Below are 19,939 nucleotides of genomic sequence, written 5' to 3' on the forward strand. Positions count from 1 at the left end.
GGGCTACCATAAGTCTTCTCAGTTGACACTGAGAAGCTTTTACTTTGTAAATAAAGCGGAAATGAGATCAATTACCTGAATGCGGACAGTATAACGACTGCATAAAACCGACGAAGCCAAATGTCCAATCTCTTGAATATTAGAGCTGCAGAGATGTTCACTCTGCGTGGGCTTCATCTGTTGTATGGAAGCATGAAAGATAACGTAAATTAATTCAGTTATAAATATGTCAGATCTTGTAAAGCATCCGTGTTGCCTTATTCTTTTCAAAAGTCTACCATACCTGTTAGTTCATATGATTCAAGCTGTATGATTTAAGAAGTAGCCTATTTGTTGTCAACAGCTCTTAGCCTGTTTAGCTGTGTTGTTTAAAGTATTTTTCGTCATCATTGCTGACTTTTCCATTTTGTTTATTTTGTTTTGGTAATCTGGGTACATTTTACTCGTAAAACCTGTAAAAAAGTCTCTTTACATCAGCCCAGGTTCCAGATTGGAGGAGGGTCACTGGTTTTACTCCAGCAGAGCCAGCAACCTTATCCAAATAACTAATTCAACCTGCTTCCTGAAAACCTAAGTCCTGACTGTATGCAGCAAATCAAATGATGGCTTTACAACTTAATTACATACAGCTCCAACAGTTAGAGCCAGCTAGAACCAATAGACACTACTAACCTAACAGCTTCTGCTGCCTGTTGGAGGAAGCTTGGGAGCAAAAGGATAGCCATACCTACCTGTGTGAGGTGCTTTAAGTAAATGCATTATGTTTTACAAAGTAATCCATAATTACCTCAACATCCAATTGTCAAAATTAAATGGGAATGTAACCTACATGAATATGCCATGTCTTAGGTATAAGCTGCAGGGGATGGATTAAAGCCATAATAATAGCAGACTGGATGAAACTACCAAGCACCCACCTTGCCAGTAAATTATATATTTTTATAGCGTGAAAACACACAGTAAAACATGTAAATATCTGTCAGATATAATCCAAGCAAACTGTATACAAATACTGTCATATCCACTTACTGAAAGCAACCTGTTACATTACTGTTTTTATATTACAGAAACAAAAATATAATATAAAAAGATTTGCTTTCTCCACCTGCATCATTCTATCAGAAAATCTGAAAGTCACATATTTTTTTGATGAAGGTAACATTTCAGTTTTATAGTAGGCTAAGTCCATGACCTACATAGGCTTTTACAAAGCTTTGTTAGATAGTGATCTTGGCAAAGTGTTACTTCTGGTTAAACATAGGAATCAGCTACATTTTGATATGAGAGTTAAAAGTCTGTGATGAGTGATTGTAGCTGGCTAATATAATTTTATCACAGAGTTGTTTCAAATGTTAGCAGTGTTGGTTAACTCACTGATTTTGGTGTTAGTTACTGTATTTTTTGAAAGATTAAAACCATTTTTAAAGGTAAGAAACAATATTTATGTATTTTTTAAATTATTATTCTGAAAAGTAAATGGCAAAAGTAATTAGACATTCCTACTGATAAACTGCTCAAAAATGTTTGGTTTTAAAATGCACTGATATTAATATTCTTGTTTTCTGGTTCTTATTTGAATTAAATGTTTAAATTGTTTCTTTTCATTGCATCAATTTTCTTTTTTTGTACCTATAGCAGTTTAACATTGTGCCAACTAGGCCCATAACAAGCGCCAACCAGCCCCAGCACAAATGCACAACACGACAGAATATTTTAACATAAATTATACCAGAGAAATACTATAGTGAGTGAAAACTGTGCCAACCAACTATGGAGTCAAGTTTGTTTCCATAACCAACCCCAGTGTCCCCTACTCAAAAGTTTATGTTCATCTTGTTCAGCTTCATTGTTCTTGTTTTGACATGTACGACTGAATAGTCATACATACACAGAATTGTGTATGTACAACGAATACAGAAAACAGTCAGTCAGAAAACAGATGTGCACACATGGCCAATAATGCGGACTCTAATCCTCTTTCAGAAAATGTGTCGCAATGTATATTACTGACTGTGGGGGGCAGCATTATGCCCTGTAAGGCACAGACTGCTGTAAACTCCATAGAAGAAGAAAGCAGAGGGGAGAGTAACTTCACATACTTTTCTCCAACACAAATCTCGATGCTGAATCTGATGTAGATTTCCATGTCGCGGAGAAAAAGGCCAGGTTAATTAGCCACACAGCGTGCGTTTATCCGACAACACGAACAAAAGGCAGTCAGGCAGGTGAGTAAGACAAGCTTCCTACTACCCAGATTTTAATCTATTTTCAATTTTTAGGATTGGCTAGTTTGTCTGGCTGTCCCATATTCGCATGAAGTTTGCCCACCCTGTTCAACATTAGCTAACATTAGCAAAACACACCCACGTAGGAAGTAGCGGTGACAGAGTGACGCAAAGCGAATTAACGGGACAATGTTTTGTTTTAATAAAGTATGAGTGATGGAGTGTTGACAAGACGAGTTGACCAGAAGACGGTATTTTTCATACACATTAACGTTACTGTAACAGCCTCACACTATGATAGGGCCTTTGCTGACGAAAAAGAAACTATTAAAAGGGGCACATATTAAATGGAATTCGGTCTATAACATTTCTGTGTATGTCCAGCCAAGGCAACCCTCAGCTAGGTGTTAAATAACACCATAATTTGCCAAGTAACGACAAGTTCACTTTATAAGTCAAAGTTAGGTTACAGTTAGCCATTGCTCACCTAGCTTAGCCTTGACAGGTCTCTGTTAGTGGATGCTTTGACGATATGGGAGTTAAACACCAGTTTGCGAAATAACTTTTAACAGCTAACAGGCAACTACTTGAAGTTATAAAGCACAGTATTCATTTGCTAGAACCGCTACACCTCAGACAATAAAACCATTCAAACCTTTAATGTGGTGCATAACGCTGTCACAATACTCTGTTCAGCTGAACTAGCTTCTCTTTATGGGGACCATCACTACAGGAACAGACTGGATATCAGCAGCTAATAATAGCCAATTTTAAGAAAAGTAAGCTGCCTTCCGTAATAAATGTAGTTTATTATACATTTTGAATGCAGTATTTTTTTTCATCACAGTATTACTAATTTTACACAGCTCATGTCGTAAAACAGCTTTGCGACTGTCTTTAAACATAAAGCAGTCAAGTGAAAATATAAAAGATTATTAGAAGTTGTGACACATAATATCAGGTGACATTACAATATGTGACAAATATCCTATGGCTGAGCAGCAGTCTATTTATACTGTGTGTTTTTGTTTTGATATAGGCTTTCATAAGAGTTTCACCATACCTTAGTGTACACATTTATTCATTCAATCATTTTTTGTAACCCTTTATCCTGTCAGGGTTTGCGAAGGGGCTGTAGCCTGTAGTTAAGTGTAGCCTGTGACAAAAAGAGACATGTTCTGAGTATGATATCTATTGTTGTTGTTGCTTATTGTTATTAGTGGTGGGGGAAAATGGATCCAGCATAATATCGCAATATTTTTGTGTAGCAATGTTGTATCATGGGTGGCATGGTGATGCAGTGGTTAACGTTGTCACCCCACAGCAAGAGGGTTCCTGGTTCAAACCCAGGGTTTGATGCTTTAGGTTACTAAGTGTACGCTCAAGTAGCATCTCTCATAAAATAGAATTATTATTGAACTGCGCAATTGGTCATCAGCTGGTGACTCTAAATTGCCCGTAGGTGTGAATGTGAGCGTGAATGGTTGTCTGTCTCAGTGTGTCAGCCCTGTGATAGTCTGGCAGCCTGTCCAGGGTGTACCCTGCCTCTCGCCAAATGTCAGCTGGGATAGGCTCCAGCCCCTCCGCGACCCCTAACAGGATAAGCGATTGTGGAAAATGAATGAATATTGTATCGTTACATGGACGGAAGTATCGATTTTTTAAAAAAAAACTATATTAATTATTAATCTTATAAATACAAATTAAACATTTGATAGCCTACTGGAATAATATAATCAATTGTTCTTTCAGTCCACTAGATACATTTGTCTGCAATAAAGATGACTAAAGTGAGATACACGGACTAAAAACTTTATCTTTTTAGATAATACAGATGTCCCTAAAGTTTTACTTTAGGAACATAATTTGTAGTAAAAAAAAAAAGGTAATACACAATAAACAAAATAATCACAATACTTAGTAGACCGCAACATGTTTAAAATCGCAATAATTCTGTATTGTGACTGACGTATCGTGATATTTTCATATTGTGGGGCCTCTGGTATTTCAAACCCCTACCTGTTACTGCAATGTAACTTTAATTATATCATTGCCCATTTAATTTGATGCAATTTTGAATTTCCTTCAGTTTTATCATTTAAAGGTGCAAATAAACTTGGATTTTCCCCTAAGTATTTTTAATTAGTATTAGAGTTAATGTATGTATTATGTCATGTGGGTATTCGCTTTAATTTAAAACAAAGGGACTTTCCTGGATTTGCTGTTATACTGAGATAATAGCCATAACAATCTAGGTAGATTTTTTATTAATGCACATGTATTATAGCACTGGAATATGACAAAATATATCTAGAGTTTTTAACATATGGTTGTTATAATTGAATAAACTTAGAGATCATCTCCAGTTATTAGGTGTGTGAATTTCCCTGTGGTGTAGTCTGTCTACTGAGTAGTTTTACTCATTGATATGTGTCTTTTCTTAGTCAGTCACTTTCCATTAAATGGGAATGAGAAAGGCAGCTTCCACTCTGTATTGTGAAACATGCCGTCAGCCACTGGGTGTCCTGCTTTACCAGCATTTGTTACCATTTACTTTCCTTGTACAGCCTTATTCGTGCTCTGTACTTTGCCAGGAATGATCTGGAGCAGTGAGAGGTTGTGGCGGCCTCATCAGTAGCTGTCACCACGGCGGGGGACCTACGGACCTCCGTCTGCAGGGTGGTCATCTACCTCCAAAGGGACATGTCCGGGGACAGCTGCCTGCCCCAGCATCACACCCAGCCCCACCCCAACCCCTCAACCCCTCCTCTGGCCTGTCCCAAGACCAAGACCTGCAGTTATCGAGGAGCGGTGGGGCTGGGCAACAAGTATGTCCGGATCAATGTTGGCGGGAACCTGTTTTACACCACACTTCAAGTGCTGACCAAGCAGAACTCCATGCTGAAAGCCATGTTCAGTGGAAAGAAGGAAGTGTTCACTGATAAAGAGGGTAAGCCATCTCTGAATTGCAGACACAGAAAACTGCCATAAACACTGACTGAAATCTATTTTATGCTGTTATATTTCCGCAACACATATAACTAGCATTGACATTTTAATGTTCTATGTGCATGGCATTGCTGGTTAAAAGTCAACACAGCAATGTTGTGTTGATTTTGAGCTAGTTATGACTTAATATATAAATGCTGTTATAAAACACACAACTTCACTGACACATTTATGGCATATTTTGGGAAATGTCTTATCCACTGCTGCTATAAACCACACTTGTTGCTCATTATGATCACAACAGGTCTAGCTGAGAGTGGATGAACTAATTTTACTGAAATAACAATAAAAAAAAGTCTCATATGATTTGAGCATCATTGCCTCTCAAGGACACACAGTTAGCTGTAATATTGGCCTCGCATTCTGGAAACTGTAATCTCGCCACAGTATTGTGCACCAGTGGCTTAGATGTGCATATTCTTAACCCGGTCTGTTGTTTCTGCTCAGGTTGGATCCTGATCGACCGCAGTGGGAAACACTTTGGCAGCATCCTGTGCTTCCTACGTGATGGCACAGTCACCTTACCTAAAGGGCGGCAGGCTGTCCAGGAGCTGCTCGCTGAGGCAAAGTATTACCTCGTCCAGGACCTAGTGGAACTTTGTCAAAACACCCTGCAGGTAAGTCATGCCAACACTGACAGGTATTTGAAACATGGAGAAAAGAGGATGTAGTTTGAAGCCTCTGGAAAGTTTGTATCAGCAGAAGAGTTCTGGTTAGACATTTATTATCTCTGCATAATACAAAACGTACCAAGCCCGGTCAGTGACACTCAGGTAGAAATTTGAAGGTGGCAGCACCTCCTGAAACCAGGTATTGCATAAAAAAATGAATTTATGAAAGTTTAAACTTGCCCTGTCTTTAAATATCCAGATATTTTAGTAGACTGATATTTTCCTCTATGTTTAGATAATCAATTATTGACATTTGTGAATCAGTGAAGAATTGTCCACGTCCACATTGCGATCCATCTAAGAATTGAGTTTTTCCCCCACCTCTAATGATAACTACAAATAACCCTGGTTCTATGAAGCCATTGGTGGCAGTATAATAAATCAGTGACTATGACTGCTATCGGGCAGTGTTGTGTTTATAGGATTCTAGCATAATTTTTCAATAGACATTTTCAGTTGTCATAGCAGGAAAAGCACAGGTTAAACTTCTGACATTAACCATGGCTCAGTTCCATTAAGTGTCCCAGTAAGCTATTCCAGCGAGCCAGCATGCACAGTAACAGGGCCTCTGCTAAGTGGAATGCAGATATCATAAATGTTGTTAATGTAATGTTGTAATGTTGATGTTGTTTAGCTGGTCGCTGGGTTGGACGGTCCACCGCTTTGGTGAGAGAAATTTTTGGTTCCCCGAAAATTTGTTCAATATAAATCTGGCAAAAAATGTAATTTTTCCAATATATTGGTCTATAACCAAAATGTATGACATTCCCATCAGATTCAGCTTTACGTTGTAGTGCTAATTGTCAAATGTTAGCATGCTAACCTGCTAAGGGAAGACTGTGACCATGGTAAACACTATATCTGCTAAACATCAGCATGTTAGCATTGTCCTTGTGAGCATGTTAGCATGCTAATGTTAGCATTTAGATCAAATTACGGCTGTGCAAGTGCTAACACTTGAGTTGCTTGAGTTATCTTTAAATTGTTGTAGTTTATTTATCAAAAATGCGCTCTATCTCTGTATATCTGTCCGTCCATCTGCCTATCTATAGATATCAGGATATTAAATGCCATATACTCTGGGAGCAGATTATCCAGATTGTTCACTTATACTTGCAACTGACTTCCTTTGGCTATCTGACAGTCACTATGTCACATTAGGCGATAGTGGAGTCATAAAATCGTGCCGTGATGTGACTTGGCCGACAGACATGACAGACTACACAATGATCCACACCAATTATCCCCGGTTGTCTTTCACTACGTGTGTGATGTCATCGGGTTATTCTTGTCCTATTTTTATGACATTTACTTTTATTTCAGTCACTATGTCTGTTCATGTGCCAGCCGAAATGTTGTTGTAGTAGTAACGTACGTAACGTCACTGAATCCTCCACAGCAAGTTCCTGCAATTGTTTCACAATAAAAGCCTATTTAGAAAATAAAGACATTCTCTCAACCAAAGTTATAATAAGCTTTTAATTTGAAACAAAAACAGGAAGTGTTGCATTTGAAATGAAGTCGCGATGCATTAACTTTATCAAGGCAAAAGAGAGTGGATAAAAAACAGAAGTATAAAAATACAGAGGGAATAATAAACAAAGATCTGTTTATAATGTAGTCTGTTTCAAATGAAGCTGGTACCCTCTGCAGTTGTGGTAAGTAAAAGCCACTATTTTTTAAATTTTCTTACTTTATGTCTGTCTGCATTATGAAGAAGTAACATTGTTTGCTAGCTTGATGCTAATGGAAATACTCACCACCATAATTTTTCCCTTTTTACTCTGTGTGGTAACATCCCTAGAGGACATATCGTAAAGGCTTTGGTGTTGCTGTCATACAGTTGTCCACAACAGCAGATGGCCTTGTGCCCCTATTTGTCAAAGCGATGGTTATGACAGGAGAAATCATGAATGACGAAAATCAAATGCTTGGCTCATATGACACAATATCAGCCTGATTCTAGCCCAACGTAGCGACGTACGGTGTTGGCATGGATCGTGAACGACAAAGAGTGTCGTACACGATAATCCATCGTTTCATCTCGTGTAGTGTGCCATAGTAGACGGCAACAGATGCCTAGCTTAGAATTCAGTGACTTGCTGTCTTGCAATCTGTCCCCCTGGAAAGCAAAAGATGCGTAAACCTTGGAAACCCAGCAGACATTCCTGTGAACATCTGTCAGTATGATGCATACCCACTGACACTTGTCTTCTACAGATGGTGCAGCAAACTGTATTGCCACTATAGCCCAGAGGCATGAATACACACTGTGGTCCCCAGCAAATCAGATCTGCGCACCTGAGTGCCTCTGTTGTAGAGCTGAATAGAACTCAGATAAAACATACAGCCATGGCCAAGCCCTGAGAACCACAAACTATAAACTGAAGGAACTGTTATTCCTTACAGGGCTCAACAATAAGGATTGCCCGATTGCCCGGGGCAAGTAAAACTCACGGTCGGGCATGTAAACTAACAAGTCACTTGCCCGATCGGGCAAGTTGCTAAAGATAGTAAAAGTTAATAACTAATTGATAAAATAAATGTATTTTAAAACGTGCTCTTCTGCTCTGATGCAGCGGTCTCTCTGCCTGAAGTCACAGGCACAGCTGTGTAACAATGTCCTGCCCACAGCCCCCATTGATATTATTTTGCGCGACGGACACTTCATTTAATAACATAACAATATACTATTTATGGTGTTATGCCATTGCGTTAACAATTCTCCTCTGCTCTCTGTATTGCGCATGCCGGAGTTCTGCCACACACACAGGTGAGCACGCTAGAGCATTTTTCTGACCAAACCTGACCCCGAGCCCGGTGCAGTTTGTCAGCTGACAAAGTTATTGAAATGCACAGTGTGTAAATAACCACCGACAGACTGCTGTTACGCACAGACAAACACACTGCTCGCACAGCAGCTCAGCACGGCACTCATGCAGAGCTTGTGTTGCGTTCAGGTGTTGTCACGTAAATAACAACTTCCAACACTTAAATAGGTCATAGCGCAAAACAGCAGCATGTCAAGTGACTGTTTACTTTATTATATTCAATAAAATTGTGTGTTCCTAAATCTTGAGACACCTCATATGTAAGCTAGACACACATTTCACCTGCTCATTACTGTGCACACATGTACTGTATGTACTTAGTCCTAAAGAGCCCTTCTGGTGCCAGTAGATACACAGAAACATCCCAGCAGGCTGTGCTTTGCAAGCATACAAAAAAGTTTCACGCATGTGAAAATTATTTTTCATGCGTGTGCTTCACCTCCGCTGCTACAACTCCATCCTAGGGGAAACACTGCTGTGTGCATTTTGTGCAACAGGTGGATGTGGTAGTCTACTGGTAGAGTAGAGAGAGCTAAGTAGCGTTGAAGTAGAGTAGAGCAGGGCAGAGAGATGGAAGCAAAATATATTAAACCTGGTGTTAATACAGCAGAACTGGAGAGAGGGGAGAAAAATAAATAGAGGTGGGCATGGCTCAAGTAGGGCGCAAAATTATAGACGGAGAACGATTGACAAATTTTTCACCTTAAGCCCTTTTTGTGTAGGAATTAAGCTACAATACATGACATATGTTGTTTTAATTAATAAATACAGTGTGAATAAAGATTACATAACATAAAAATAACTACAGTCTTTGTTATTTGATAGCCACTTAAATTAAACAATTTTTATAGGGCAAGTAAAAACTGACTTAGGGCAAGTAGATCTCTGACCAACTTGCCCGACCGGGCAAGTGAAAAAAAACCTTAGCGTTGAACCCTGCTAGTTATTCCTAACTTTGGTTGAGAGAACCCCTTCATTTTCTAAATAGGCTTTTATTGTGAAACATTTGCAGGAACTTGTTATGGTGGATTCAGTGACTTGCATGTTTGGGTACGGTACTTCTAATGTAGCTCCTGCCATCTGGTGGCACTTTTTACATTACTACAACAACATTTCAGCTGGCACATGAACAGACACAGTGACTGAAATAAAAGTAATAAAAATAGGACAAGAACAACCCAATGACATCACACACATTGTGAAAAACGACCAGGGATGATTGGTGTGGACCATCGTGTAGTGTGTCATGTCTGTCGGCCGAGTCATGGCACGATTTTATGACTCCACAATAGCCTAATATGACATAGTGACTGTTGGAATAGTCAGAAATGTTGTGTAGTGTGAACCAGGCAAAACATGCTAGACTTTCTGTTGGAATGTTGTGAGGTGTCCCAGATGTGGCACTGGTTGTTGTCTACTATGACACACTACACGAGATGAAACAATGGATTATTGTGTTACTCACACCTTCTGTTACATCACGCCTAGACTGGGTCCATGTCATTGGTTCGACAGCGACCGGCTTGAGGCGGAGCAGGCTCACGGCTTGTGTGTTTGTCACTTTCTTTTTCATTTTAACCCACACGATGATCTTTTCCTAACCCTAACCAAGTGGTTTTTGTGCCTAAACCTAACCAGGGCATCATGATGATTTCGGAACGGACTTCGGAACAATGAGTTTAATATGGCCGGAACAATGGGCAGTTCCCGCCTAGACTACTGTAACTCTTTGTTTGTTGGTCTTGACCAGTCAGCACTGCGCCGTTTACAGGTAGTCCAAAATGCAGCTGCCCGCCTGCTGACTAGAAAGAAACGGTGTGATCACATCAGTCCCATCCTTGCATCTTTGCACTGGCTGCCTGTTAATTTTAGGATCCAGTTCAAGGTTTTATTAATTGTTTTTAAGTGTTTAAATGGTCTGGCACCGTCTTATTTATCAGAGCTTGTACAGCCCTCACAGTACTTCTAGAGCACTTAGGTCGTCTAACAAGCTGCTCCTGGCAGTATCTCGGTCCAGACTCTCTACTCGTGGGGACAGAGCCTTCTCAGTGGCGGCCCCAAAACTGTGGAACAGCCTACCTTTCCAGGTTAGAGCTGCACGGTCTGTTGAGCACTTTGAAACATTACTGAAAACCCATCTTGTCTCCTTGACGTTCAGTCCCAGCTAGGCGAGAATCCTTGGCTTTTACTCTTTTTACTCTTTTATTTCCTTTTTTATTCTAATTTTAGTTTTTTAAGTTGAGCTCTTAGTATTTCCTTTATTGTTTTATTTATTATGATATTTGTGTATGATTATATTTCAATAACTGTATGGCACTTTGGTCAACTGCGGTTGTTTTTAAATTTGCTTTATAAATAAAGTTTGACTTGACTTGACATGACACTCTTTGTCGTTCACGATCCATGCTGACACTGAGCTGATATGGTGTAGTGTGAACCAGGCATTAGAGTTCCTTCAGTTTATAGTTCGTGGTTCTCAGGGCTTGGCCATGGCTGTATGTTTTATCTGAGTTCTATTCAGCTCTACAACAGAGGCACTCAGGTGCACAGATCTGATTTGCTGGGGACCACAGTGTGTATTCATGCCTCTGGGCTATGGTGGCAATACAGTTTGCTGCACCATCTGTGGAAGACAAGTGTCAGTGGGTATGCATCATACTGACAGATGTTCACAGGAATGTCTGCTGGGTTTCCAAGGTTTACACATCTTTTGCTTTCCAGGGGGACAGATTGCAAGACAGCAAGTCATTGAATTCTAAGCTTAGCGGCTGTCATTCATTCATCATCATGTCCAGGAGTTTATGAATGAACAGCACAAACATGCCTCCTGAGAGCCATTACATACTCTTTGTAAGCAGCATACTGAGCAAAGGACTGTCTCAGGTGTTTCTTCTTCTTCTTATTATTACTCTTGTGTAGCACACAATGTATCAACACACTACCAACACCTTAAACCATGTTATGCATGTCTTATGCTAGATGAACAATGTAACTAAATAAGCAGCTGCCACTGCAAAAGCCTCTTCCCCTGTTTACAGCTGTGTTTAGTGCCTTATCACCAGTGAATGCTGTAAGGAATGCTGCAGAAATTCACAGAGTTAAGGGTAACCGTTACAATTTCAATGTCAATTTCAACTGTTTTCAGTTCATTAAATTTAATTGTAAAGCTTTAGTTGCCTAAAAAAAGTCTTTTTCAACTTTTGGCTGCACTAAAAAAAACCTCTAAGGACGTTTAGTTATTCTGGTGAGTCTGTTTTGTTTGAATTGTTTAAGCCTGTTTTGTGTTGGTGAAAATTAGCATTAGCATCATCACAGTTAACCATAACTGTAAATGCACCATGCTAACCAAGCTAGCAGCTAGCATTAAGGCTAGCTACACCCTCTGGTCCAAATACGGTCACTTCTGGCTCCAAAAACCCAACGGACGACGGCCAAACTGTCAGACTTGAGGATTTAAAACAGGAGTCCACAGACCAATAGGTGACGTCACAGTGGCTATGTTCATTATTTCGTACAGTTTGTGGATACCTCTAACTCCAATTGTCTGTTGGTTTGTTATTTTCAGGGCAATAAAGAGCAGCCCCTGTGTGTCATACCTGTGGTCACGTCCAGTAAGGAAGAAGAGAGGCTCATCCAGTCTTCTACCAAGGTAAATATAGGCTGTGCTAGAATTTTGATCATTGTTATCAATCTGGAATTAGTGAAGGAAAACAGTTCTGAATTTTTTTAACAGCATGGTCAAGTGCCATGTGACAACCAGAAAAGCAAGCATCAAAATGCTCTTTTGATTGATCCTCTCATATGATGTATTATTGATAATTAAAAGATAAAAGGATGTTAGCCATATCCTTTAATCTCACTGAGCAGTTATGCACAGATGAAGAAAACTTTTTCATGTGAATTCACTTAGATATTCATAGGAACATTAACTTTCTGCCCTCTTGTCATAGTACTCCTGCCAAATGGATGATGCCTACTCAAAGTGTATTTATAGTTGGTACATTTTGATATTAAAGAAATGAAATCCAGATATTTAATCCTTTTTTCTCCCTCTTTTAGCCTGTGGTGAAGCTGGTGTACAACAGAAGCAATAACAAGTACTCCTACACCAGGTGAGAAAGCCTTCCTCCAGAGGCCTCACTGCTTCCATCATTAGAAGAATAATTGATTTATTTTGAGGGAAGCACAGATTTTTCTTACTAATAAAGTCTAATGAGCCTCAGGACATAGAGCGGTGTAAATGATGAAGCAGTGCTAGTCAATGTAAGGGTACTTTTGTCTTGACAGTAACTCGGATGACAACCTTTTGAAGAACATCGAGCTGTTTGACAGGCTGTCCCTCAGCTTCAACGGCCGCGTCCTCTTCATCAAAGACGTGATCGGAGACGAGATCTGCTGCTGGTCCTTCTACGGTCAGAGTCGCAAGCTGGCTGAGGTGTGCTGCACCTCCATCGTCTATGCCACGGAGAAGAAGCAGACCAAGGTGATGATAGATTAGGCCACATTTAGGCTGACTTGGTGTTGCAGCGGGCTGCCAAGGCAGAGGACACTAGCAAAAATGTTGAACAAAGCTCAGCTTTTGTCGCAGCACAGTGCGACGTCATCGCAAGAAGCTGCGTTGGCAAATCAAATACATGCAAGCACACGTTCCTGGTAGAGTACTCTGTACAATAATGCTGTATTTCCATTGTTAACCTCACCATCATCCTGTCCTGAAATCCTGTCTGAGTGTTACAAACTATTGTGCAGTGGTTTGGCATCTGATAAGCCTTTAAACACACAATTCTGTTACGTCACCTGCACTTTGTGGGTTGCATTTCATTGTCGCACCAAAACTGCCCCTGTGCTTATGTCACAACTGCTGTTTTTTAAAAGTGTCTGACCAAACCTGAATGTGACCCAAAGTGGCCTCTGAAATTCAAAGTAGTTAACATTAATCCCTGGCATTTGACTGTAAAATTCAGACACATTTTGGGATGTGAGACACCCACAGTTTGCCACAAATGGATGCAGAAACGCCTTTAAACACCTGTTTGCATATTGATACTGCTCTCTGCAGTTTCTGCAGTAAGGAATTTTCGTACCATCCGAGTACTTCAACCCTGAAATATTGTGTCCAAAGTCCAGCAGTCTTACTACGACACATCTGCCAAGACTCATTTGAATTAATTTTTTTTAAATACTTTCACAGCAAAAATTTATGTAGATGATTAATTTAGATTAATTAATCACAGAGCATGTAATTAATTAGATTAATTTTTTTAATCGCTTGACAGCCCAAATTCCAATATAAAGGTGGGGGAAGAAAATAAATGTGATCATTGATCTGCTGCATGTGTACACAAATGTACAGTTACCTGGGCCATTTTCCACTTCACAAAAAAAATCTGCTAACACTTGCTAACATCTGACTTTTTAATGTAATGGGAAAGGTCACAATTGGCATTCACACCTGGGTCAAATGACTCTGCAGTAGGCATGTGTATCGTCTCCGGCTCTGATCGGCATTGCAATGCAATGCAATGATGCGCCACCACAAAGTACCGTCCATCTCCGTCCAAGCAGCGCTCAAACATTGTTCCAAATTAGTCTGCACTGTGTTGGAAAGAGACTGAATAAGTAAGAGAAAAAAAGAAGTAACCACTGTAAAGGGTTCAAAGGCCTCCATGCTGCTTCCTACTGTTTACCAACCTGTTTTCTGACCTGTCTGTGATGTCCAATTTGACACACCAAATAAGAAAAACCACACACACAGAAAGGCATAATTGTCTGCTGCAGAGCTCTGGTCTACTGACAATGGGAAAGGAGCCTATTGCTTTTATAGCATTTTTTACCGTTGTAAAAAAAAAATCCCAAATTAGCACGTACACGCACTTATTTGCGAGGAAAAGGCAAATTAGCATCCCAAAAGAGCCAGAGGGTCTTTTTTGTGTGCTGCATCCTTGGCCATGTGTAGTCAAATGTACTAAATGAATACTGACAGATGATGTGGATTTGACTTTATTGGGTATAAATGCCCTCTAGCAATTGCACAGAATTTTTTTTTGCTCTTTTGCTCGGCCTGCAGGTATGTGTGAAGCATGGAACACCAAATGTCTACCTTTTACTTAGATAGATGGATAAGAAAGATAGATGGATTGATTCTTTATAATACTTCTCCAAAGACATTTGTTGGCACAGTCTTTATAGGGCCTCATATAAATACAGTACATGAATACATTAGAAAACACACAATAAATACATGAAAAACATTAGATACGTCCATATTAATTCACACATAGCACCCACACACTTGCCAGTTACTGGTGTGTCTTGTTGAGTGATGCTGTGGCAGAGAGGACAAAACTTGATATAGTGTACCCATCTCCAAGCCAGGGGTCTCTATTTATGACCAGATGGAAGCGGTGTGTAGAAGAGGTTGGGAGGTTGCCTGAGGCTGTGCTATGCCGAGTAATTAAGTGTTATGGCTTGGCTGTTGTTGGTCTGAGAGGTTGGGGTTGGGAAGGCCAATAAATTTGGAGGCTCTGGGTGTGATGTGAATTGACGCTGTAGAAATAGTTGGCATCTGTCTCTTCCTTCCTCAGGTGGAGTTTCCTGAAGCTCGAATCTATGAGGAGACTCTGAACACCTTACTCTATGAGACGATGCCGCTGCCAGACAACTCCCTACTGGAGGCCACACGTCGGAGCTACACCAACTGTGGCTCTCACAGTGAGGAAGAAGACGGGCCCGGAGGAGCTGAGCTCCGCGAGCGTGTCCGTCGAATCCACGTCAAGAGGTACAGCACGTATGACGACCGACCACTGGGACACTGAGACTGAAACCACAAACGGCTGGACAGATTTCAGCTTTTCACATTGATGATGAACTTTCGAACATGAAATCTGTTGATGCCCATGCATTTCTCTTTTGAATAGTTTATTATCTTACTTTCTTTACCACTATCTTAAAGAAGTCCAAACTGTGGCCTTGATGTTATTGCATCTGACTTTTTACTCTAGATAGTTGTGGTGTTGTCTGCTCAGTCCATCATAATTTATGAAATATTATCAGAGGATTCAGAGCAACTACTTCAAATATCTAGAGAACTCTAGATTATTATTATTTTTTTTATAAATGTAGATTAGTAGTTGAGGAAAAATCACTGATATGCACTATTTCTTAGAAGAAATACTGTCACAATCATAGCACTTACATCAGCAGGAGCGCATGTTTCATATTTATAGATTGTATTTTTCATATACACATTTATGACAGCCTGTTGTTTGCCAAAGATGAATCTGTTTAGTTTTTCCAGAACTAGTGCCTCTGACATATTTCAATGCAGTTTACCATGATGCCTTTTTTCCAGCTGTGAAGATAAAAGTTCTTGTTATTCCACTGCTGTTTGTCTTTGTAATCTTTTTAATAGGCAGGTCTAATTAGAAAATCTACAGTTTGAATTCTTACTTCCAGTTACATAGTTCTAGTTATTGTCAGCTTGCTTCTAAGAACCAGTGAAGCTAAAGAACGCATGATACCCTGTAATCCTCAACACATCGCTGACACCTGTGGTTACAGGTGGTAACTGCAAGTGCGGTGAAATTTGCTGGTTCCAGAATTATGGAGGCAGCAAATACTTGTTCATCAGCTACTTTGTCAGAACAATTTGTGTGTGTGTGTGTGTGTGTGTGTGTGTGTGGGTGGGAGGATGACAGTAAATAACCAGCCTTTTCTCATCATGCTCTGAGCAACTGCAACCTGACATCATGCTACACACAGCTCATTAACCTGAAAAACCACAGCTGCTCCTGTAGGTTCCATGGTTAAAGGGAAAAGGTTGGCTTATACTCACCATGTTTTCTGTGGCTTGGACATTTAATCTGTCACGATTTAGTTTTTTTTCCCAACAGGGAAATCCCACATGAAACATTCTCTTGGTTTAGGGCCTTGCATCTGTCTCATTGTTGTGAACGTGATACTCGAGAGCACCTTGAGGGAATTTCTTTAAATTTGACACAAGCGTCCACTTGCACTGAAATAAACTGATAAGAATTTTGTTGTCAGAGGTCAGTGTGACCTCACAAAATATTTTTCTGACCATAACTCAAGTATTCATATGCTAACTATGACAGCTTTCACAAAAATGTCTAAAAAGATAAAACAATGAAGTTCTGACATTTTATATTCAAAATGTCAAAGGTCAGCTTCACTGTGACATCATAATGTTCTGCAAAAACACTTTTCCAGCCATTATTCAGTGCCATAACTCAGGAACAAAAGGGGAGACATTTGGTCAGATACTGAATTGAGGTGTCAATTAAGGCTGCAAATATTTCTATTCATTCATTTGAAAATAATTCCTTGGGGAGATTAATGGCATCTAGTGGTGAGGACTGGAGACTGCAACCAGCTGAAACTACTCCAGATTAGAATTCTCTCATTGTTCATTTTTCAGGAGGTTTTTTACCAGGAGCGCAATAATCCACTGAGAACTCTTCTTCTCCAACACAACGGACTTGAGGTCTGTACTCCTACGCAGAATTTGGAGTTAGTCGGGGTTTTTCAGTACCATGAAGCTGTTTTTTTTTTACCGGGATAAATCACCATGGTAATTTATGCTAAACAGTTAACCTGCTCCAAATGAGGTTATGCTCAGAGTACTGGATCACAACCTGCCAACACCATGACGTCTGACCAATCAGATCAGATTGAGGAGCCTACATGCTGTTATAGGTCAGTCGAATCATTTCATTATTTCAGGGCTCTGTTTCCACTGGGTTCCACACAGAGATTGTTTACAACACATGATTTTAGCTTTCACAGTTTATTTTAGTCTGCAGTGATTGCTGGCAGTGTAGCTATTCTACACTCTGATTCATCACTGCAGCTCAGAATAAATAGATACCTGTGTGATGCGAACGAGGAAAAAAAATAACTATCATATATTATTATAAATGTAGCACTTCCGTCAGACAAACCTCATTAGTCATTAACTATAGGCTACTTTTCCACCCTTTACTTAAGTAGCAGACACAGTCTGGCTTTAATCCGACATATTCAGAGTAGTTTTGTCATCATTCACCTAAATAGCGAAAATTACTTTATACTAAAGTCACATATAGCCTTGTGACACTTACACATAATTTAAGTCTTGACCGATGGTGAATTGTTGGATAGTATTTTCAGTGTTGTTTACGTCCCAAGCCATTGTCATTTTACTGTCTCGCAGTCCAAGACACTTTGGATACCGTTTCATCTCATATGATATGAAGCAGCCTACTTCATTCATGGTTCTGATGATGTTGCTTGTAATCAACATCCCTTGCCTCTTTCACAGCTCATGGCTGGACAGGAAAACCCAGAGTTGACAGAACTGGTTGATAACCACCTTTGTAGTACTGGTTATCCAGATAGACAATGTTAGGGTTAGTCAAACCAGATAATGAAAAGGTATCCTAGTTAGGTTGCATTGGCTTCATAGTAGTGATCAGAATAAAGCAGTTTAACATAAAAAAAGTGTTTTTCCAGAAATGGGAATGGCCCTTTCTACAGCCAGTGTTTGGTTTGTCTGGTCTGGGTTACCATAGAACATGTTGGTGCAACATGGTAATCTCCGTACACGAGATGTAGAAAAAATGGCTCATTGTGAGGTGATGAAAACACGATTCTTGTTTTCAGGTGAATATACACTAAAGAAAACACTTATACACATATTACGTTACATTTCTGCCAATATATACCTCTAAATCCTACACACTGGACATTTAACTATTTCTTTATATTTTGTATTTAAATTTTTGTACTTCATCAGAAATGAGGGTGTGGTCTTATCACATTTGACTGACAGCGGTTTGGCAACATGAGCAAATGAACCCCCTCCCACAACCTTCCATCACATTTTGATTTACATTTTGCCAAGTCCTGACTGCTGCATGCAAATATGTCACATCATTTCTTTTAACTGAGCCATTAGTCCTTCAAACCAGCAAGAGGAGCTCAGACAAACACTGCAGAAAGAAATCTCTGATGGCAAAGAAGCACAAGTGTAAAATTGAAAGAAAAAACAGAGTGATTAGGGGAAGCTTTGCAGATAACATGTCCTTTGATAGTTGCAGGTGCACCCTCAGCCCACATGGAGGCACAAGCAGGAGGTTTAATGATGGGGACTCCAACAGAGAGGGTCATTCTATATCATCTATCGTGACGTCATCTATTTTGCAGCAGGCCAACTTGGCATCAGCACAGAATGGTCAACATGTGCTTCAGAAAGCTCTATTTATAGAAACCGTTTGGATGGGCTGCAGTCTCTTAGTGTGTGTGTGTGTGTGTGTGTGTGTGTTGGTGCTATTGTGCCAGGCTTATGAATGAAGTCATTAAATAAGCTGCATTTTGATGAGCTCATTAAATGCATTGCATGTTTCCCCCCACCAGAGTCCCATATATATTCATCAAGTAGCTATCTGCTCAAGACACAACCAGCCAGCAGTGGCAAACCCAAACCGTTTGCCAACATTTCACACCTTTCACAGGAGAACATCTCCCTGCTGTAACCCTTTCCTGCCCAGGGGAGGAAAAAGAAGATGCTATAAATAACTTGAGGCTCCACAGGTTGGTGTGTTGGATGCTGAGAGGCTGCAGGCTGCAGGTTGGGGCGGGGCTGGATGCTGGGAGCCTCTGGGAGCTCCGGTGACTATTTTTTTCCTTTTTTCTTCCTCCTCCATTGATCAGTACGGCAGGGAAGGCGGATCCTCTGACGTCGCCGTCAAGCTGGTCGGCTGCGTCAGAGTCCAGCTGAGCGAAGGAAGAAGGAAACAAGGAATAAAAAGGAAAGAGGTTGTGAAAGGCCGGGGAGAGAAGACGGACAGTGTCAGCGAGACAGACCTGTGTCGTGTTCACCGCGGACGGACAGACGGACAGACATGGAGGGCTCCACGGAGGAAGACTACAAAGAGAAATTATTATGGAACGTTAAACGGGAGGTAGGCGCTGTTTGACGGCCCGTCGGGCTTCACATTTATATCTGTACTGTATTATTAGATGCCATTATTCACTCGGAAATCACGACAGGAGACTCGGAAGTGTTGTGTTAACGTGTAGCGTGTTTTTCGCGGGTGTGTTTGTGTCTGCGTTGTGTTGGACTGAATTCTGTTCAGTTTGAGTTTACCAAACTGAGGCTGAGTAAATGGACCTGCTTTCAGTTTTTTTTTTTTTTGCAATATTA

General features: G+C 40.2%; 2 protein-coding genes across 3 annotated transcripts in view; both read left to right on the top strand.

Annotated features, from left to right (window-relative positions):
* Positions 1 to 2,068: 2,068 nt before the first annotated feature.
* On the top strand, positions 2,069 to 16,116 carry tnfaip1 (tumor necrosis factor, alpha-induced protein 1 (endothelial)). Its single transcript, XM_049576620.1, has 7 exons — positions 2,069 to 2,225; positions 4,820 to 5,175; positions 5,682 to 5,851; positions 12,302 to 12,385; positions 12,796 to 12,848; positions 13,024 to 13,219; positions 15,321 to 16,116. The coding sequence occupies exons 2-7, from the start codon at positions 4,929 to 4,931 to the stop codon at positions 15,549 to 15,551; spliced, it is 981 nt and encodes a 326-aa protein (XP_049432577.1). The 5' UTR covers positions 2,069 to 2,225; positions 4,820 to 4,928; the 3' UTR covers positions 15,552 to 16,116.
* A 3,323-nt stretch (positions 16,117 to 19,439) lies between these two features.
* Positions 19,440 to 19,939, top strand: part of sgsm2 (small G protein signaling modulator 2) — a 136,761-nt gene continuing 136,261 nt past the window's right edge. For both annotated transcript variants that reach the window (XM_049575662.1, XM_049575663.1), the window contains exon 1: positions 19,440 to 19,697. In XM_049575662.1, the coding sequence (XP_049431619.1) occupies positions 19,638 to 19,697 (60 nt within the window). In that variant the 5' untranslated portion in view covers positions 19,440 to 19,637. The remainder of the gene's footprint in view (positions 19,698 to 19,939) is intronic.

Source organism: Epinephelus fuscoguttatus, linkage group LG5, assembly GCF_011397635.1.
Source record: "Epinephelus fuscoguttatus linkage group LG5, E.fuscoguttatus.final_Chr_v1".
NCBI classification, from domain to species: Eukaryota; Metazoa; Chordata; class Actinopteri; order Perciformes; family Serranidae; genus Epinephelus; species Epinephelus fuscoguttatus.